General features: G+C 42.6%; 1 protein-coding gene across 3 annotated transcripts in view; it reads left to right on the forward strand.

The window, feature by feature from the left end:
- TTC39C (tetratricopeptide repeat domain 39C) overlaps positions 1-17,204 on the forward strand; it is a 102,594-nt gene extending 85,390 nt beyond the window's left edge. For all 3 annotated transcript variants that reach the window (XM_011221132.3, XM_019796490.2, XM_019796495.2), the window contains 8 exons: positions 1,045-1,138; positions 3,982-4,089; positions 7,191-7,300; positions 8,324-8,447; positions 13,019-13,116; positions 14,235-14,339; positions 15,628-15,666; positions 16,440-17,204. In XM_011221132.3, coding sequence (XP_011219434.2) covers positions 1,045-1,138; positions 3,982-4,089; positions 7,191-7,300; positions 8,324-8,447; positions 13,019-13,116; positions 14,235-14,339; positions 15,628-15,666; positions 16,440-16,529 — 768 coding nt within the window. In that variant the 3' untranslated portion in view covers positions 16,530-17,204. The remainder of the gene's footprint in view (positions 1-1,044; positions 1,139-3,981; positions 4,090-7,190; positions 7,301-8,323; positions 8,448-13,018; positions 13,117-14,234; positions 14,340-15,627; positions 15,667-16,439) is intronic.
- The last annotated feature ends 831 nt before the right edge of the window (positions 17,205-18,035 follow it).

Below are 18,035 nucleotides of genomic sequence, written 5' to 3' on the forward strand. Positions count from 1 at the left end.
TACTAGGGACTGTCTGACCGGGGCGGTGGGTCACAGCAGGGAGAGTGTGCTGAGGGCAGGCCCAGAGGAGGTTTGCACAGTCACTCGGGACTGACCGGGCTCTTTCTGGCCTATGGAGGGTCCAGACACACCCTGTTTCCTTGATACTTCACTTTATTGCACTTTGCACATACTGGGTTTGTGGTTTTGTTTTTGTTTTGTTTTTTTAACAAATTGAAGGTTTGTGGCAACCCATTTTTCCAACAGTATTTGCTCGCTTCATGTCTCTGTGTCATATTTTGATAACTCTCACAGTATTTCTTTTTTTTTTTTTAATTTTTTTTTAAAGATTTTATTTATTTATTTGACAGAGATAGAGAGAGCCAGTGAGAGAGGGAACACAAGCAGGGGGAGTGGGAGAGGAAGAAGCAGGCTCATAGCGGAGGAGCCTGATGTGGGGCTCGATCCCATAACGCCGGGATCACGCCCTGAGCCGAAGGCAGACGCTTAACCGCTGTGCCACCCAGGCGCCCCTCTCACAGTATTTCAAACTTTTCTTGTTATTGTTATGTTTGTTAATGCTGATCTGTGATTACAGCTTGCTGAAAGCTCTGAAGACGGTTAGCATTTAGCAATAAAGTTTTTTTTTAATTAAGGTACGTACGTTGTTTTTTAGACGTGATGCTATTGCACACTTAATGGACTTCAGGATAGTATAAGCATAACTTTCGTAGGCACTGGGAAGCCAGAACATGCTCCGACTCGCTTTTTTGCCATGTTCTCTTGTGGTGGTGGTGTGGAACTGAACCTATAGTTATCTCCAACTATGCCTGTTGTATACACAGGAGGGGGAATTTCCCGCTGGAGCAAATGAAGTGCTCTGTGCTGAGGTTCAGCTCACAACTGAGGCCAATTGGAATGTTCCAGAAATTTTGCGATCATTGTCTTCTGTGCTGTTTAGCCTGTTTAAAATAACCGTTAAGGAAGAATATCCTTTGGAATGAAGATAATTGTAATGTTAATGGCAGATTTTAGCCAGTAACTCTGTTTTCATTTTCCTTTCAGTGTCAAATCAACAGTGCCTTGACTTCTTTCCATACCGCGTTGGAGCTTGCGATAGATCAGAGAGAAATCCAGCATGTCTGTCTGTATGAAATTGGTAAATACGAAACGTCTGTCCAGTTTCGTGTCATGCAATGGCATGAATGCATTCCGCTTACGTCCAGCTGGGCAGCCAGCTTCTTGTCACAAGTCTTAATGCATTCTTGTGCATGTCTGCATTTCTAATGCTATTCAGTTTGGATCTTTGTAAAATGCTTGCTGCCTTTTGTGAGAATAAGACTTTGTTATCGTAGCACAAGTGATGATACTTATCTCAATGGTTGTCCTTACGGCTTTAGAATTTATTCTTTTTAACGTTCTGATTTTAGGATAATAGGTCATGTTAAAGGAATGGAGTAAAACTCTTTTCCAACTGCTTTATCTGACTGCACGTTAGAATCCAAAACTCTTTCCCTCCCTCTCACCAGTGTTTACCTGGGAAGAAAAATGTGGTCTGGTAGAGAGTTGGACGTGTGGACCCCAATCCCAGCCCTTCTCCCGACCAGCTCAGAGACCTGGGAAGAGTTGCACAAGCCTCATGGTTGCCGGGAGAGTTGAGGTGGCTGCCCTCAGCAGTCGTGGGGTTTAGATGAGTAGGAATGAGCATCAGTGGGGTGCCTGGCACACAGAAGGCCCTCCTCGTGTGTGAGCTCCTTCCTTCTGCTTCTCCCCTTCTGCAGACAAATTTATAAGCAGACATGGACATATTTATTTGCTTACAGCTTTCTCCCTCCTGTCCCAAAGTTGTTACTACGAGTTTTTTGCTGACTGCACTAAAATTCTCCTGTCCTGTTATATTAGCAATTCCATAATGCTTTGTGTAGCAGTTGTTCAATGAGGCCGAGGAGAATCAGCACCACAGTTTGAAACAACAACGACACAATGTAATAAGAGGTTCATGTTGTTAGGGTTTCAGCCCAGTATGACAGGGTCACATCACGGGGCACATAGAAAGGGAATGAAGGAGCCAGGGAGCGGGGAAGTGATGAGATAGTGGTGGAATCAACGGGAAAATTGGAACTCGCAGGTCCTCTGCAGAGAGGGGAAGAAGAAGTGGGGAGTGCACAGGTATCTGCCACCTGTCAGGTCGAGACCCCATGATGCTCGCCACTTGCTTATCTGCTGTGGACATAATTGTCTTCTTGGATAATTTTAAATCTTTTTAAAGAAAAATACAAACTAAAAGATTGGGAACTTCCCAGGAAAATAAAACTGCGTTTTAAGCACCTCTTATGGTTTAGGGAAAAGAGCGGAAGTATAATCCAGTGGAAAATATATTTCTATGTCATCCACCCCCCTGGAGCTCTGGGTAGTAGCCATAATGTAGGATGGAATGTATTTCAAAGAACTTGAATTAACACCTAGATTTGGTGGCCTTTTTTTGTTTTTAAGATACTGCTGCCTTTTTTCTTCTTCCACTTTTATTAAGATATAATTAATATATAATGTATTTGTTGTATGATACAATGATTTGATATGTACATGCATAGCAAAGCGATTATGACTGCCTTTTTTGGTACCATTTCAAGGTCTGTGACAGATTGGAGGGTCAGATCTGAAGGAGGCTTGGAGATCATTGAAGCCTAACCCCGCAACGCTTAGGAAGGTTAACCCAAGAAAAACTAGCAAAATCGTAACTCAAGCATCTTATTCATATTCAGGGCCACCTCCACCCCTACTTTGCACGTAACTCCCATCTTCTAGGATGGACATGATTATCCCCAAGTTTTACTGGAAACCATGTCAACTTCATATCCTATCCAAAAAAATTTGACACTGGATTTTCTAGAAGTGTGGATCCCTCTCATCCCTGTACTTCAAAGGCAGATCCAAGATGACACCAGATATCAGAATTTATGATGGAGGGGATATCGCGGATAGGAGAGGGCAATGGCCTTCATTCACCCCTTGGCCCTTTCCTCTTCCTAGTTCTGTGGCCTTGAGCAAGTCACCAACCTCTCCCTGCCTCAGCTTTTCTCCTTGGTAAAATGAGGATGCCATCCACCACCTTAGGAAGCCCCTAGTAGAATTAGAATTATACCAGGTGCCTGGCTCAGGGCTTGGCGTGTGGAGGGGCTCAGGCAGTGGGAGGGACAAAAATGAGGATAGAATTTCTTGAATTTTCGTGGCTGCCACTCCTTACCCAGAATACCTGTCTCATGGTGTTTTGATCCTGGAAAGATAGGGTTCTTTCTCAGCTCTGCAGCCAACCTGCAGAGGGAAGGTGAGCAAGTACTTAGTTTCTGACTGGCTTGTCTCCACTTCTCACAAGGGTTTGAGGACTAATAGTAATCATTAAGGAGCCACAATAGTAATCATTAAGGAGCCACGTGAGTGCTTGAAGACTTTTTGAGGTAGTCACGATATGCAGTCTAACGGTACTGCTTGCTTTTTCTGTGTCTGGGGCTGCTCTTGGAGAAGTGCTGCCGTGCTTAGATTAATCTCACAACCCAGATTGGAGTGTAGGATACAAATTAGAGTATTTTCATAGAAATCTTTCTGTCTCTCTATATTGCTTTAAAAAAAAAAAAAGATCTATTTATTTGGGGGGGAGGGGCAGAGGGAGAGAGAGTCTTAAGCAGAGCCCAATGTGGGGCTCAAGCTCACAACCTTGAGGTCATGACCTGAGCCAAAACCAAGAGTCGGACATTTAAACGACTGCACCCCCCCGGCACCCCCCACTTTACCACTTCTATACTGCTTAGTGGGTGGTGGAAATCACAAGTGCCTTGTCTTACTCAAAACGTCACACTGAAAATATTTAAGTGACAAAAGATCATCTTTAGGTTTTCAGGTAGTGTACTTGCAACACAAAGATAATCAGCAGTGTCAGGTTCCTGGCTTAAAGACGGGGTATAAATCACTACTTTAGGTCCCATACTAAAAATATTTCTTTCATAGGTTGGTGCAGCATGATAGAGCTGAACTTCAAAGATGCATTTGATTCCTTTGAGAGGCTAAAAAACGAGTCGAGGTGGTCCCAGTGCTATTATGCCTATTTAACCGCTGGTGAGTACCTCACTTGTACCGTGAGTTCTGTCTCCCACGTGGCGTTCTCCTTCCACACTTCTCTCCAGAATGTTCGCGTTTTGTACTACAGTGTTCCCTGACTCAGCGGAAGCCTGCAGGCCTGCACACCAGCTCCCCCTCTGGGCTGGTTTGGTCACCTGCTCTGTCCTGAAAATGCTTATTGTGACCGTTTCTGTGCATTTTGCCCTCAGCAGCCGCAACCTACCCTTACTCTTATCCTTTGCCTTGTACAATATGGTTTTTAGTCTTTAAGAATTTAAACAATTTTGAAGGAATTTTACACATCTTTTACATTGCGTCACTATTTCTCTTTGGAGTGTTAGTGCCCTGGTTACAAAGTTGCATAGATTTTGAGCAGTCTGCTCCAAACCTGTTTTACTCACTAAGCTTGTTTACAGTGTGATTTTGCAGAGCAAGAGGTATTTGAACACTGCCCATCATTTAGCAGGAACACCGGCCATTGCTGAGCTGAAGGAGCCGGCATTGCCTTTTTGTCCTCCCGTCAGGAGATAAAGATGTGCTGCCACCTGGTGGACACAAGGGTTGTCTGTGCCCTGAGGGACATAAAACACCGTCGTGATGTACGGTGGCCAAGGTGGGAACCCAAGAAACCCAGGGGCTGTACATTTTCTGCCTCTAATGCGAACGTCTCCTTATCCAGCCATATAAGGGATTCTTTTACTTAAAGTTCAAGACTAATCCAAACATAATTTTAAATTTTAAGTATCTCCTTATTTCTGTTTGGATTTAATGAAACATTTCCTGTCATTCCAGTCCCTTAACTAATCTATTTAAAATAAGAGAATTAACAGTGGCAAGTATGTTCTGGATGTTCAGAAAGTGCAGTTCATTAGGACTCAGTGGGAAATGCCTTTACACCCACACTCTTTACCGCAGTCCCTGCAGGGTATCTGCTTTTGAATGGCCCTGTCGCTGATGCTCGAATGGAATTATTTTCAGTATACTGGTTAGGGTACTGTGTCTCACGCCTTCAGAGTCGTTGTACGGAACTCACGGGCCTCTCAGATGACAGTGGCAGCTATCTACAGAGTGGCCTCCATGTGCCCAGCACGTTGAGCAGAGGGTGAACTGAAAAGCAGAGGTCTTCACAAAAACCCAGCCATCGGTTGTCAACGTTTAATGGACTCACACAGTCAATTGTGGACAGCTCTTTCTTCTTTAATCTTTGTTGAGCATAGAACACAAAGAAATGTACAATGCGGCTGTGTTTGGGAGCATTTATTCTCCAAATACTGGAAATCCTAGGATTCTAACAGGTTGTAGGAGCTGGTAAAGCATGAAAACCTCATCTCTGCCTTCACAAAGGCGTTTTGTGCAGATGGTAAGGTGTGTCAGGAGCTCCCGGGAACAGGACAGATCATTTCTGTTGTGCGAGCTGCCATTCAAGAGGGCCCTGAAGGACAGGTGCATGTCGACAGGCAGAGCTAGAGAGGAGGGGTGCTCAGGGACCGGAAACACTGCCCCCAGGGGCTTCGTTGCTTGCACTCTTCCACTGTAGTAAAATACACGTAACGTATAATCTGCCATCTTACCCACGTTTCAGCGTTCAGTGCAGCGGCATTACGTACAGGCACTTTGTTACACAGCCATTACCGCTGCGCGTCTCTTGTTTGAATTCTGTGACTCTGTAAGAATGTTATGAACGATCCGAGGAGGACCTCAGGCTTAGCTGCAACAGACATTACTCTTTCTCACTGGCTTACTGTGTGACCTGAGGCAAGTCTTTTAACTCTCTTGGACCTTTACGTCCTCTGACCCATAGCCTGATGGGCTGGTCCACCAAACCGTCACTGCCCTTCCTTATGGTTTTGAAATGCTGTGAGAAATGAGGTCATTTTGGATGGATTCAGACCCCCACCTCTGGACCAGGGCTGCTCCCCTACCTGGGAATGTGGTTGTGTTTCCCTTGAACATTCAGCCTGATCCCTCAGGCTCCCAGTAGAAAGTCTTCCGCCTCTCCCATCACCTCGACATCCGCAGCCTTCTCCGAGTCTTGGTGCTTCTGCTGCTTTGGCCCTGCCAACCTCTGTCCATCCTCTGATATGTGATGGCCCCGTGCTCTGCTTGGCCAAACCCCAAACTGGGGGTAGAGGACCACCTAGTTTTAGGAGTGCTCAAATAAAGGAGGAACTAGGTCCTCCCAGCTGGGCATTGAGAAACAACATGTGCCAAAGACAACATTTAAGAAAAAATTGATATAAATGGATTCAGTGCCATTGGAGTTGAGAAGAGAATGACAGAGTAGTGGGTAAAGTTTCACCTTCAAAGATGAAGCGAAGAAATTATGATTCTTTGCCTGGGGATTGGGATGGGATGAAGTTTGTGGGCAGACTATCAACATCTTCTCCTCGCTCAGCCTGACTCCTAGCTCCTCAGAGTTTTCCTGAGCACTCCAAAGAGAAATGTCCCTTCTCTTCCTGAGCTTTTCCAAAAGCACTTTGGTTTTCCTGCCCTGGAGGCTGTTATCACCATATACATTGTAAGTATGGGACTATGTGTGTATCTTATTTCACCAGCTGAAATTTAGGTCTCTTTAGGGGCTAAGCATGTGTTTCTTCTTTACCTTCTTGCTGGTGGCCTGTAGGCAGTAGGTGGCCAATGGACACATGTAACACTAATTTCATGACTTTCTTGCTAGGCACAACTTCTTTCCATTAGGAGCCTTCGTGATCTTCTTGGCTCCTTACTGTTCTTTCCTAGATTCCCTTTTATTCCACTTTCTGAGCAGGTGGGCTCCAGCTAGACTGTACACTGTGACAACAGCTGGGAATTTTGTCACATCCAGGACTAGTGCCCAACAAGAGGACTAGGACTGTGGTTTTCCTGTATGTCCCCACAAAGCTCCGGGAGCCCAGTTGTTCCAACAACAAATAGTTGAATCAGGATGGTAAGACCTTCTCCCATCTACAACAGGATGGTGTAGACCTTTGTGTAACAGTCTTTAAAAATATGTGCTCCCATTTTTCCTTTGGTAACATTTTCCAAGTACCACCAACCTCGGTATCTTTCAGTGGTATTTCCCCCTGATACTTAAGGAGTGCAACAATGATTTCTTACAGTTTGTCAGGGAGCCACCGGTGACGTGGATGGGGCACAGATAGTCTTCAAAGAAGTTCAGAAACTCTTCAAAAGGAAGAACAATCAGATTGAACAGTTCTCGGTGAAAAAGGTATGTTGAAGCCTCTTGATCCGGTGTGGTATTTATGATGGGCATTTGTAATCGATGCCACCTATCCTAATCAAAGCCGGCGACTGACTTGCCATGCAGAACACACTTTGCCACTGGGGAGAAAATACACTCCCACGGCCCCACTTCTCCTTTGAGTGGAAAGTGCTTGTTTTGCTGCACATGATTAAAGCAGTTGTTATTTGTTTGGGTGAGTAGACACATTACAGTCCATGCAGAGCTAATGAGCCTATCTGGAGAGAGAAAGCATCTGTCTAAACAGGTGATTTCAGAAGAATAGAAAGGGGCAGAATTTAGGCAAGAGATCTAGACTATTGGTTGTCAATCTAGTGAATACATCACAGTTTGACCTAGTAAACAACAGAAGTATGCATCGAATTTACCTACTGGTGTAAAGGCCCCGGACCGTAGGGACAAAGTCCCTAATTTATTCTACACTTCTAAGAATAAAAGTCAGCTGAATTACTGTGGGTTACATGACAATTTGTCATATCCTGAATTTTGCATGATTTTAGTTTGCTTTTAAAGAATGAACATTTAATGACTTAGTTTGAGTGTAAACCAGATTGTAATGTGGAATGCCATTGAGACCACTAGGACTAAGTAGAAAATTTGAAAGTCAGTAAAACCATAACTAAAGGCTTACACCGTAACTAACTAGGATTACATTTTCCGTGTAAACCCATTCATTATTACTTGTCACTCAGGTTCATAAATTCTTTTGATTTGAACTGAAATGAATCTCGTTTGATCCCCAAGTTGTCTGAATGCACCCTGGATCCTGATGGTAGATTGAGGTGAAGAATGAGTGAAAGGCTTATCTACCAATACATTAAAAGTCAGAAAGAAAAAAAAAATTGTAGGGAGAGAAGTTCTCATTTTTAGCCTTGTTGGAGGGGTTATTCATGTCCAACATGAAGTGTGCATTTTGACTGTCTCCAAAGTGTATATTTGTATTTGAATTTGTTGGCCCCAACGTGGCCTGATGATTCTAACCACTTGCAGGCAGACAGGTTTCGGAAGCAAGCCCCCACCAGAGCGCTGTGTGTGCTGGCCTCCATCGAAGTGCTGTACCTGTGGAAAGCCCTTCCCAACTGTTCCTTCCCCAACCTGCAGAGGATGAGCCAAGGTAACAACAAACCAGACCACACACCTGGTCTCTTCTGTGTCTCGTTGATGCTGTCTGATTCAGAGTAGAGACCCGTCGTTCTTGGAGAGATCACGTAGTGATGAAGGGCGGTCCGTTGCGTAGGCGACAGGCGTAGGCAGAGCAGGAACGTACAGACCGCACGTTTGCAGCCTCAGCAGACTGCGGTGAGGCGCACAGACGCTAAGCCTCGCTGATTCTGTAGCCCTGGGGGTGCTGAAAGCATGCATTTTTCCCCCCAACAAAAGCCCTTTGTTTCATATAGGTTTGATTCCCATGTATTAAAATGCACAGATATTAAGTATAAGGTTCGCTGAGTTTTGGCAAATACATACGGACATCCATCACCACAGTGAAGATCCGGAACGTTTCCACCACCCTTGTAATTTGCCTTGTGCACCTTGGTCAGCCCCCCCCCCCCCCCCCCCCCCCCCCCCGCCCACGGCAACCGCGGTTCTGATTTCTCTCTCCCCAGATCACTTCTGCCTGTCCTTGAACTTCATATAAGTTCAGACCGTGTGTACTTTTTATTGCTTGGCTTCGTTTGTCCGGCCTAGGCTCTGTGGGAGGGCCTGTATCCGTGCCTTCGACTCGCTGAGTCGCCCTCTGTCGTTTGGCTGCATCTCTACCACAGGGGGGTGGTTCTTTCTCCTGTTAATGTGTTTCTGGGTTTTGAGCTATCCTGAGTAAAGCTGCACCACACCCAGGTGCAACCTAAGTGTACTTGTGTTTTGTGCGGACGTCCGTGCTCATTTCTCTGCGGTAAACACCTGGGGATGTGACTGGAAGCCTAGATTCTTTGATTCGTGTATTAAGAAGAAGAAGAAAGAAGAAGAAACATAAACATAGGACTGGGGCGCCTGGGTGGCTCAGTTGTTAAGCATCTGCCTTCAGCTCAGGGCAAGATCTCAGGGTCCTGGGATTGAGCCCCACATCAGGTTCCCTGCTCAGCGGGGAGCCTGCGTCTCCCTCTGCCCCTCCCCCTGCTCACACTCTCTCTGTCTCTCTCTTTCTCAAATAAATCTTTAAAAAAAAGAAAAAAGAAAAAAGAAAACCATAGGATCATAGGTTATGGTAATGTAGTCTTCATAAAGTCATGTTTATTGTAGCTGTAGGAAAAGTTCACAGGAAGAGTAAAGTGAATCTTCTAGTAAAAATAAACCTTTATTGGTTATTAAAGAAATATAGCATTTTTTAAAGGCTTAGTGGCACATGTTTGATGCTGTCTAACTGGCAAATTGTTCAGTTTGCTCTACACTGCTTTCTACATAAGTAGGAAAGGTGGACAATATTGTCATAGCCATTTTATAAATGAGCAAGCAGACTAGAGCTCAGGAGAGTTTGGTGACATGCCCAGCTCCCATCAGAACAGGTGTCCCTGCTCCTGGTCTGGGAAGAGCACATTGAGTAGCAGAACTTTATGGTTTCCTACAGCTTCGTCTTCTGGGAGCATAACGAGATTTATGTCCTGCAGCACAACGAGATTTATGTCCTAGGATTGCGCCATGAGACCATTATGGCAAAATAAAAACACATACATCCAGAAAGATGGTTTTATAGAAAAGAAATGTATTCTTATTCACATACATGCTGCCCTTGTTCAAAAGAGGTTTAATATTAATATTTGGACTTACTCAAAGCTAGTTTGTTGGTCATTGAAGAAAATTTGTCAGATTTCTGTACAGTCACACTTTTTGATCAAATATAGAATTATCCATTGTATCACATACTTTTATCGTCAGACTTCCTTGCAGGTCCCTTTTGTTTATTTCCAAAGAAAAAAAAAAAACAAGTCCCCTCTCAAAAGTAAAAAATTTTTGTCTGTTTATATTCCAGAGATCAAAGCAATACAACTCCGAAAGAACTTGTGTGCAAAGTCCCTGTAATTAGCATGTATAACGCTCCTAAGGCAGGTTGCTTGAAAGAAAACAATTTTCTCGGATGCATCAGTCCTGCTATGTCCGTTTCAAAAGGATATGCATAATTTTACACCCATCCTTAGTTGTTGATGCAAGCCTAGAATATCTACCAGCGTCTAATTCAAAGGAACAATACAGAATTTTAAGTATTCTTTGTAATGCACAAATGCAAGATCCTGTTGAGATAATTCAGACACAAACGTGAAAATAGGCTAAAATCGGCAGGCACAAGGACGATTATCACTTAATGTGACTCAATATTCTCAGAACCCCTTTCCAGGTATGAAAATAAATAGCAAAGTTGTGGTCATGGGGAAAGGGAGGCTCTTGAATAAACATGATATCATTCTTTAATATCTTTGTTAAATATTAGTGCAGTTTTGAGTTCGATTAATTAGTTTCTGTCATTCCCCAGTGTTAAGCAGTAATGATCCAAATCTGTTCAGCTGTATAGAGTACAGAGTTCTTTATAGAGAAATAGTGAAGTTCCAGAAAAAACTGGTAGTGGGTGATTCATTAAAGACCCCCCCCCCCCGCCCCCCCCCCCCGCCCAGCTTTGTGCATTCAGCTTCTCTGAGTCCCCATCTGCAGCTCCCTTCATCAGCAGATGCAGTTGGATTTTTACATCCTTGTCTAGTGGTTTCACCCATAGCCCTTCCCCCACTCACCCTCCCCTCTGCACTGCATTCTTCCTCTGCATTGTAAAGATATTTCTGTATATCCTCAGCACAGAACCAGAGTGATCCTATTAAACAAAGTCACATGTCATTTTGCGGCTCAGAACCTTCTGTGGTTTCATCCTATTTAGAAAAATGTCCAGGTCCATTCAGTGGCCTACAGTGTTCTGTGATCTTTCCACCAGCCGTCCCCCTTCCCTCGCCCCATTGCCTCTCACTGCCTTCCCCTCTTGCTCACCAGGCTCTAGCCACACTCCTTATTGTTCTTGAATACACCAGGTACATGCTGACCCCAGTGCCTTTGCACTTTCTCTTCTTTCTACCCGCAAAAGTTCTTCTAAATATCTATGTGGCTCCTTCACTCATTTCCTTCAGGTCTTTACTCAAATATCACCTTTACATTGAGGCTTAAATTGTACCTTTGTGACAAACATGCATACCTCCATCCCCCTTCCTGACTATTTTTTACATTAGCACTAACATTTCTTTAACATATGTATTTTACCAATTTGTCCTTTGTATCATCTAGCTTTTCCACAGAATGTTAGTTTTTTAAGGGCAGGAATTTTTTCTGTTTTGTCACTGCTGTATTCCAAGCACCTAGAATGGCCTAGCACATAGTAGATTTTTAGTAACTATTGAATGAATGAGCACATGAACTGTGTTCCCCTTTCCTTGACACTGTTGCCTTAAAATCCTTTTTTTTTTTTCCAGATTTATTTATTTTAGAGGGGTTTAGGGCAGAGGGAGAAGAGAATCTTAAGTGGATTCTGTGCTGAGCGCAGAGCCCGACTCGGGGCTCCGTCCCACAAGCCTGAGATCATGACCTGAGCTGAAACCGACACTTAACCAACTGAGGTCTTTTTATGTGACGGTATCGCTTTTAGACAACTCTTGCTTCTATAGGTTCAGACTGTTGTCCACAGTTATATACACACACACACACATATATTTACACACACATACATACACACACATGTGTATGTGTCTAAAATCTTACCAACTCTCAATCTCTGTGTTGTTCCATAGAAACAATTACTTCCTTTCCTCCTCTATTAGCTCCACTATGTTTCCAATTTCCACCTTTCTCATGTCCTTGGAAAAGTTCTGTAACATCCTCCTCCATGTGTGTGCCTCCCGCACAGGAGATGACAAGCTCCTTGAAGTGGAGGGACCACATCTGACCCGTACCGCCCCCCCCCCGTGACCAGGGCAGCGCATCAGTACGACATTTGGAAGTGCCCACTCTATGGCTTATGACATGAATACGGAATTTTTTAAAGAATTTTTTAGAGTAGTTTTAGGTTCAGAGCAAAACTGAGCAGAAAACATGGAGAGTTTCCACGTGGCACACCCCTCACTACCCCGTGTGCCCAGCCCCCCCCCATCAGCACCCCCACCCCACTGATACGTCAGTTACAGCCCGTGAGTCAGCGCTGACCTATCATTACGGTTTAGTTTTCCACTAGGGGCCACTCTTTGTTTTGTGCATTCCGTGTGTTTTGACACACGTGTAATGACCTGTCTCCACTCTTACAGGTAGTATCATACCGAATAGTTACACTGCCCTAAAAGTCATCTGGCCTCCATCTGTTCCTCCCTCCCCCAGACCACTGGCAATCACTGATCTTTGGTACGACCTCCATGGTTTTGCCTTTTCCAGAATGTCCTATATTTGGACTCACACAGTATGTAGCTTTTCAGACTGGTTTCTTGTTCTCAGTAACAACAGGATGTAATCTTGAGTCTTCTTGTCACTGTGACATTTGACATCTTTGCCTTTCTTTGAGTAAGGCTATTCACTACCGGGTGAGGAAAAGGAACTTTCTCAGTGTCAGGGGGCAAGATCACAAACTGTGAATAAGTCGTCACTATACAATGAAATACTTAACTCTTGATGATACTGAAGAAATTAAGGGCGTGTATATGCTTCCTGCTGTTTTCACTTCTCTTCAAGCTTGCCACGCAGTGGATGATTCAGCGGTCGTTGGATTGAAGTACCTGCTTCTTGGTGCCATCCACAAATGTCTCGGAAACTCCGAAGATGCCGTTCAGGTAAACTGTCCGTGCTGCTGTGGTGGCTGAGGAAAACAAGCTGCAGACCTACTGTGTGCTTAGGAGTAAGAAAAATGCAAACTGCATTCAGCAAAGCCAGGCCTCCCGGTGCAGTGGGAGCTTCAGCCGCCGCACTGACTCAGGTCATGGCAGTGCCAAGGTCAATGATGGCTAATACTAGTTTCTAATGTAGCTTCGGATCCTTAAACTTCTTTACATATGGCCTTCTTTTCTGGCACTAGCTACGTATTAAAGATGACCGTCTCAGAGGAGAAGGAAATGAGGATGCAGACAGTTCTAAAGGAACAGAAGGAAGCTTCATTCTGTTAGAGAAGTTAGAAGTCAGAGAAATACAAAAATGACCAGGCGTGTCCGTGTGTTCACCTTTCTTGTCTGTGCAATGGCAGATTACCGATGCAGCACTGGAGTGCGATCGAGAAAGCTGGTGGCTTAGGCTCTTCTGGGTACACGTTATATGGAGAAGAATCATTTCGTTATTTTTAAATATAGTCGGAGGGATTTTTCTGAGGTTTTTGTGTGGTTGGGTGCTTTGAAGTATACTCCAGTGTTATTTTGATTACTCTTTGAAAGAGTTGATGTACAGGAGTAGCGGCCTTTGACTTTTAAATCCTAGGGTGTTGACGCACTTGTATTATAATTTTCAGTTTTTCAGTGTGGGGTCATAATAGTTATTGTACAGCGCAGAATAGCCTGTTTTAGATCATATGCTTACGTATCAGCAAGGCACATGTCACAAGATGGTGCTTGGCTTGTGGGCTTCCTGCTTTAAATATTAAAATGATATGTTCAGCCTTTGAGATGCAGATAAAGATGGTTTTGGCAATACAATCAGTAGAGGCTGGTGTGTCAACTGGAAAAATAAGTGGCACAAATTGGGCTGACTGATGGGTAGCATAGCCTGGAGGCGTAAGCACGTAGGGGACTTCTAAGATATGGGTGAGGATGGATGGGAAGCAATAAGAATGCAAAGAAAAAAAAAGAGAAAATCTGATCTAGAATACAGAAATAAGTCAAGTCCCCCTTTCTGCCTCCTGAAGATGTTATGAACCTTACGTAGGGAAATGAGTTAATTCTGACAACATTTGTATTACTTTCAGTTCTTCCAGCGAGCTGTTAAAGATGAGCTGTGTCGTCAGAATAACTTATACGTGCAGCCATATGCCTGCTACGAACTTGGCTGTCTTCTATTAGACAAACCAGAGGTAAGATCTTACATAGTTCCTTAAATGATGTTCCTCAGCAACAACAACAACAACAAAAGTGCAAGTGAGCGGGCACAAAGCATCCGTCCTTCATTTCAAGTCAATCGATTGAACATAGCGGGGTTTTTTGGTTTTGTTTTTCTTGATTTCACGTAGGAAGAATCCAGGAAGCTACTAATCCTATCTTACTGTGTTGAAGGAAGTAACTTCTTTTCTGGAATTTGAAGTATAAATGTAACTTTTTGGACCCAAACTCATTTGAGGGAAAAATCACTGCCTTTTTTAGGATGATATGACATGACGTCGTTTGGCTTATTCGGAAGAACACGGAATTGCATTATGGTTCCAGTTCTGTGTTCCTCAGCGTAGGATGCTGGTTAACCGCATACCTTCCTCCTAATAATGTAAAACAGGATAAAAAATACCTGCTGTGCCAAGTTAATAGAGATTATGGTGAGAATAAATGATGATGTGATAATTGCTTCAAAAATCTTAGAATATCATATAAATTTAAGTTAGTAGTTACTATTGTGTATTTAAGGACGCTGGGGCAGTTTCATTAAAAAAACAACAACTGGATTGCTTGATACTTTCTCTTAGAAGCTCAGTAACATAACACTGGCTTTATAAAATTTTAATTTTTAGGAAGTTCAATTCCACTTTCAAATATATGGACTTTCTAAAAGTTGAGCTAAATCAACAGAAATACAATTCTAGCCTAACCATTAAGCATGTACCCTATGTCACCAAAGATAGGCTTTTAATTGGAAATCTTTTCATTTGAAATTATCATTTTACCAAAATAGAAAAGTTTTGTGAACTTTGGCAGAAAATCCTAACACTATATTCTTTATTCTAAGAAAATTTGTACTCTTAATGCAGCCTTAAGATATATACTTAAAATATAACAAGGCTGGTGTGTTTCTGGAAAACTGAAGTTGATGCCCTCAACCAGGAATGCCTTCGAAAGGAGATCTAACTTACTGACATCAAGTAAACTTTTTAATTGTCGTCAATTTTAGGTTGTTCGGTAAGCTCTTACGCTATAATAACTCTTCTAAGTTGTTTCACCTACAGAATAGGATTACGCACAATTATTTAGCAGTGCCTTGATGCGAACGTGCAAGCATCATTAAAGAAAAATGGAGTCGTTAAACTTGAATGAGCAGCTGACTCACCTCTGTCTACTGAGAATTGTTTTAATTAACCTATCCTCTTATAACATCTTCTGCTTAAGTATGTATAAATGTAGATATTAGGAGATAATATGTTTTTCTTACATTCATAGACTGTAGCAAGAGGCAGAACTCTACTTCTTCAAGCAAAGGTAAAAATACTGTCCCTACCGCCTCTTTCCAGGGTGCTCGTTACCCTCTGTTGTGTCCTCTTGAGTCTGAATTCAGGGAGTTTTGTGACATGATTGTTCTGATGGATATTTCTGGCAAGGAAAAGTAATAACTGATTCAGTGATCACTTGATTTTTTTTTTCTTTTAAGATTTATTTATTTATCCTGGAGAGAGAGCGGGAGGAAGGGGCAGAGGGAGAGGAGGGAGAGAGAATCTCGAGCAAACTCCCTGCTGAGTGTGGAGCTCAATGCAGGGTTCAATCTCACAACCCTGAGATCATGACCTGAGCCAGAACCAAGAGTCGGACACCCAACCGACTGAGCCATCCAGGTGCCCCATGATCGCTTGATTTTTAAGTGGAATTTACCAGTATCCTAAGAGACTCATGAAATTGCCCATCCCGCTTTATACACTTCTTGTTTGAGTGGGAAAATGACCTTCCATTGCATAACTACAATCTTGAGCGAAGAATTTCTGACAGCAACATAGATTGAGCACAATTTAAGACTATCGTTTGAGGAATAACATGAAGAAAATTGTCCAAAGATGGCATTAATGACCAATTCCCCTGGACGTTAAACATGAACCCAAAGTTTGAGGTTTTAGGGAATAAGAAAATCGAGTGGATGGGAAGCCGTGGATAGAAGTGTTGGGGATTTTACTCTGGGAAGCACAAAGCCATGTGGTTTATCCTGCAGTATTCCAGAAAGCATAGCTAAGAGAGTCCATAAACCTCTTTCTTTGGTCTTACAGGAGGATTTCTCTGGCTACGACTTTGAAAACAGATTGCATGTCCGCATCCATGCTGCTCTGGCCTCTCTGAGGGAATTGGTTCCTCAGTGACAGACATGGGGTTCCTGTTCTGTCCCTCCCCACCAGGTTCTGCACTTTAACATAAAAGCAGAGGACACAGCTCTTCCGAAGACCGGCTTTTCTTCTGAAAACCACCTGTGCCAGGGACACATTTTCCCAGTTAGGCTGACATATTGAAGACCTCCTCTTTTAAACATATAGCTAAGAAGTAATGATGATGATCCTAGTAATTATAACTAACCACCTGGGGAGAGGGTTAAGTGACCTTGTTCAAACATTTTAGTTTTGTGATTTATTATTTTTAAAATAAAATCAAAGTAAATACTCAACCTGTGATCTTCTAGGAACGCCTACCTTAAGCACACATCGGACTGGGTAACGCAAGGAGGTACCTGTAAAATTATCAACAGTATTATGATATAGCGTTTATATTGTTTTGAAAAAGAATAAAAGTGCTTTCTAGTGTTTTACTTAATCCTCTAACTTGTGACTAGCATAGCACAGATATTATCCCCATTGTCTAGACCATGAAACTCAGGCACAAAAAGGCTGGTTGACTTATGCCAATTGATTATTCCTGTTAGCAGTGGAGCAATGACTAGAACGCAGATCTCCTGATCACAGATAGAATATTCTTGTTAAAAAAAATGTTCATAACCCAGAATTTTGTTTTCCTTATTAAAACACAAATGCTCTTCTGCTGAAGTTGTGTCATCAAAAAATGCTTGTCTTTAAATTGTCTACAAAAGGTTTCAAAGTAATGAACACTTTTTTTCCTTTGAAAGCCAACCAAGTAGGGGCAAGTAGATAGTTTTACAACCAAAAGTTGAACTATTTTTCTAGTTTATTTAGAAAGCCTAGTCTATAGGCCAGATAAATAATACCTACATTTTAGGAGTTTCCTTTTCTTTGTGATAAATTGTCTAATTACCAACTTTTGGAAGTCTTTTAACAAATTACTTGAAAAGGTTATTCTAGAATGAACATGGGTTTTTTTGTTTTGTTTTTTGCCTCAGAATATTTGCTGGTGAAGGATATGCTGGGCTATCTGTTGCCAGGGTTTAATCATTTTCTCCTTAGCTCAGGTTATTCTATAAAAGGAGTTCAAAGTTAATTTTTAATCATTCATTGCTAATTTTTATTGTCCTTTAATTTACCTCTTTGTCTAGTACTGACTGCATACCTGTGGTTTGGAAGAGTCTAAATACCTCAGCCACTTAAGAATTTCTGCCATAATTGTGTGACTAACTTGGCTCAGGCTTAAGGTTAGACTTTTTAAAATTTATATCGAGTTAAAGAGTATCATCTTGGGGTGTCATTTATTTACATGTCCTTTTAGCTGAAGCATGATCTCATGTGATGTTAATACTTTAATATTTCTTTTCAAACGAAAACATAGAAGCAGCAGCTAGAACGTTGACAGCTTTAATCTACTTAATCTGGTTTTGAGGGAATGATTATTTCTTTGAAATAAATAATTATTCCTCACTGACTTTGACTAAACTATATTCATGATTCCTCACTTCCACAGTGTTT

The sequence above is a fragment of the Ailuropoda melanoleuca genome, chromosome 14 (genome assembly GCF_002007445.2).
Source record: "Ailuropoda melanoleuca isolate Jingjing chromosome 14, ASM200744v2, whole genome shotgun sequence".
Lineage (NCBI taxonomy): Eukaryota > Metazoa > Chordata > Mammalia > Carnivora > Ursidae > Ailuropoda > Ailuropoda melanoleuca.